Here is a 2,298-nt window from a genome sequence, read left to right as displayed (position 1 = left end):
CAAAGGCTCTGAGACTTCATTGTAACATTGATGTTGGATCCCATTTACATCCAGTATCCACTCTGATTTAACTCACTGAGAACATTTTGAGCTGGGGCTAAATCAGCAGACCCACAGTAATTTTTTATCAACCCCACCGCCCCCACATTTAAAGATGAAAGAAAGGATGATCCATTCATGGGAAGCTAATCCTGCAATAGATTATGTGATCAACTTTATCTCTGAGATGCAGCTGCAGTGATAGCACAATGTGCAAAGCAATAGACAAGACTGTTTCCTTCAATGACGATGAATAACTTTATTCAATTATAAATAGATATCTTTGTAATTATACAGCTTATGTACAAAACAAAACTTCACAAATCGGATTGCACAATTCTGGATTATAAGTGTCTAAGTGGGCATAAAGAGTTTGTTGGGCGGTTTTATTTTAAGTAAAAATGGGGGTGCTGGATCGCCAGCTGAGGCGCCGGGTGGAGATTCATCTGTTGCGGCAGAACCAGATGCGGGACTGGAAGCGGGTAAACACTCCGGCCGGGTGCGGTATAGTGAGCTCGCTGCGCTGCCATGGGATGGTACTGAACAGGATGCAGAGGCGCAAAGGTCACCGCTGGGATTTGAGGAGCGAGGTAGTCCTGGACCTCCCGTTTCAGCTTCATCCGCCGGTTCTGGAACCACGTCCTAACCTGCAGAGGGAACAAAGGTGGAGATTTCATTTAGCGCGCTGCGTTGCGAACAGGACCCGACTTCCTCCTGTCATAGAACACTGACAAAAATAATGCATCCGTTTTAATCATATTTAGGTACTTTAACACAATTGTTTAATGTTAGCAGTGTAGGACATAAAACAAGTGTGTTAAAGTTACTAAATATAATTGCGTAAATGCCAAAAGCGGTTCCATTCTTTTTTTTTTTCTTTCAGTGAATCAAAGTTGTGTTCATATATAACCTGAGTTTCTGTGAGGTTCAGCTTCTTTGCCGTCTTCACCCTTTCCCCTGCATCCAGGTATTTGTGTTTGCTGAATATTTTCTCCAGTTTGCTGATCTGTTCCGGTGTGAACTTTGTGCGCACTCGGCGCTGCGGCGCGTCTTTCTCCGCCTCGTTCCCTTCATCCACGGAGGGCCACTCGGAGGATGCAGCTTCGCTCTCATATCCAGATGAATACCCGCTCACTTCTGAATCTAAAAATAGGGAAAATATACGGTTACTGATCAAGAACACGTATGAATAAAAAATAAATAAATAAAAAACACAATAACAAAACAAAGAAAAACATCTATTAATCCAGAAACCTACTTGGAGAAAGGCAGCCTGCTGGATGTAATGGTGATCCCACGCTTGAGTTCTGATGTTCCCTGACCTCCTCTGGCTCACCAGGCTTTGCGGCCTTTGACGACTTGGGTTTTGGCTGCAGATAACCTTTGCCAAAAACCGGTGCGCTCGGCTGAACCATGCAGGGAATATGAGGTCTGTGCGTCAGGGCAGCTCTTTGCTCCTCCTTCGCTGCCCTGTTGTGGTGGCTCTGTGCCAGCCAGTCCACGGAAAAGTATTTCACCATGTTCACAGTGCTGCTCGGTGACCTGTAAACGCACCAAATGTCACAGGGAAGAGTGCTGTGGCAGCTCTCCGGCCTGCAGCCAAGCTTTTATAGCCGCCCTGGACACTTGCAGTCATTTGCATATGTAGAGCCCCTTGTTAACGCGCGATCGATCCCGATGATTGGGGGATAATGGCTCGTTATTGAAGTCTTCACATATCCTGTGAGCGTGTGAAGACCTGGCGCCACCGAGTCTGCAAGGGCCTTCCTGAGCCTTTACATTTGTCCCAGACTGAAACTGGGAGGGGAGGGGGACTCCCTCAAACAGCTGGGGGGCCGCACAGCTGCATAGCTACAGTAAAGTGCATCGGTAGGAAAACAGGACTGGGAAGTAAGAAGACTGTATTCTAAAGACTTAAAATTACCTTCCTATAGCCTACCTGACAGTAGCAGCCATTAGTTTAATTATGACACATTTTCACGCACTTCCCACGAGGTTCCACTTTGATCCATTTTTAGACAATGAACACTACAAAAATATATTCTTATATATATTCTCTTCTTTTATTGAATTGTTACTTTAAAAGTTTAGATAGTGACTCTCAGTGGCCTGATACACTGTAAAAAACAAATGGTTGAATCAGTACAACTTTTGAAAAAAAATTGCAATCAGTATTTTAGAGAGATTGTATTTAACATGTTTGAGAAGACAAATGTATGTTTAAAAGCTAAAGTTAAATTAAATACATGATGCTCTTCT

The 2,298-nt window shown here is 44.0% G+C and overlaps 1 protein-coding gene across 1 annotated transcript; it reads right to left on the bottom strand.

Annotated features, from left to right (window-relative positions):
* Positions 1–278: 278 nt before the first annotated feature.
* Positions 279–1,678, bottom strand: LOC119782930 (homeobox protein vent1-like). The gene is made up of 3 exons (XM_038284143.1): positions 1,298–1,678; positions 950–1,182; positions 279–686 (listed from the first exon to the last, which is right to left on the bottom strand). The coding sequence occupies exons 1-3, from the start codon at positions 1,557–1,559 to the stop codon at positions 426–428; spliced, it is 756 nt and encodes a 251-aa protein (XP_038140071.1). The 5' UTR covers positions 1,560–1,678; the 3' UTR covers positions 279–425.
* Between the last annotated feature and the right edge of the window lie 620 nt (positions 1,679–2,298).

The sequence above is a fragment of the Cyprinodon tularosa genome, unplaced genomic scaffold, assembly GCF_016077235.1.
Source record: "Cyprinodon tularosa strain WSP-4 unplaced genomic scaffold, ASM1607723v1 ctg199, whole genome shotgun sequence".
In the NCBI taxonomy this organism is placed as follows: domain Eukaryota; kingdom Metazoa; phylum Chordata; class Actinopteri; order Cyprinodontiformes; family Cyprinodontidae; genus Cyprinodon; species Cyprinodon tularosa.
The sequence above is the reverse complement of the archived record's forward strand: the minus strand, read 5'-3'. Positions and strand labels throughout refer to the sequence as shown.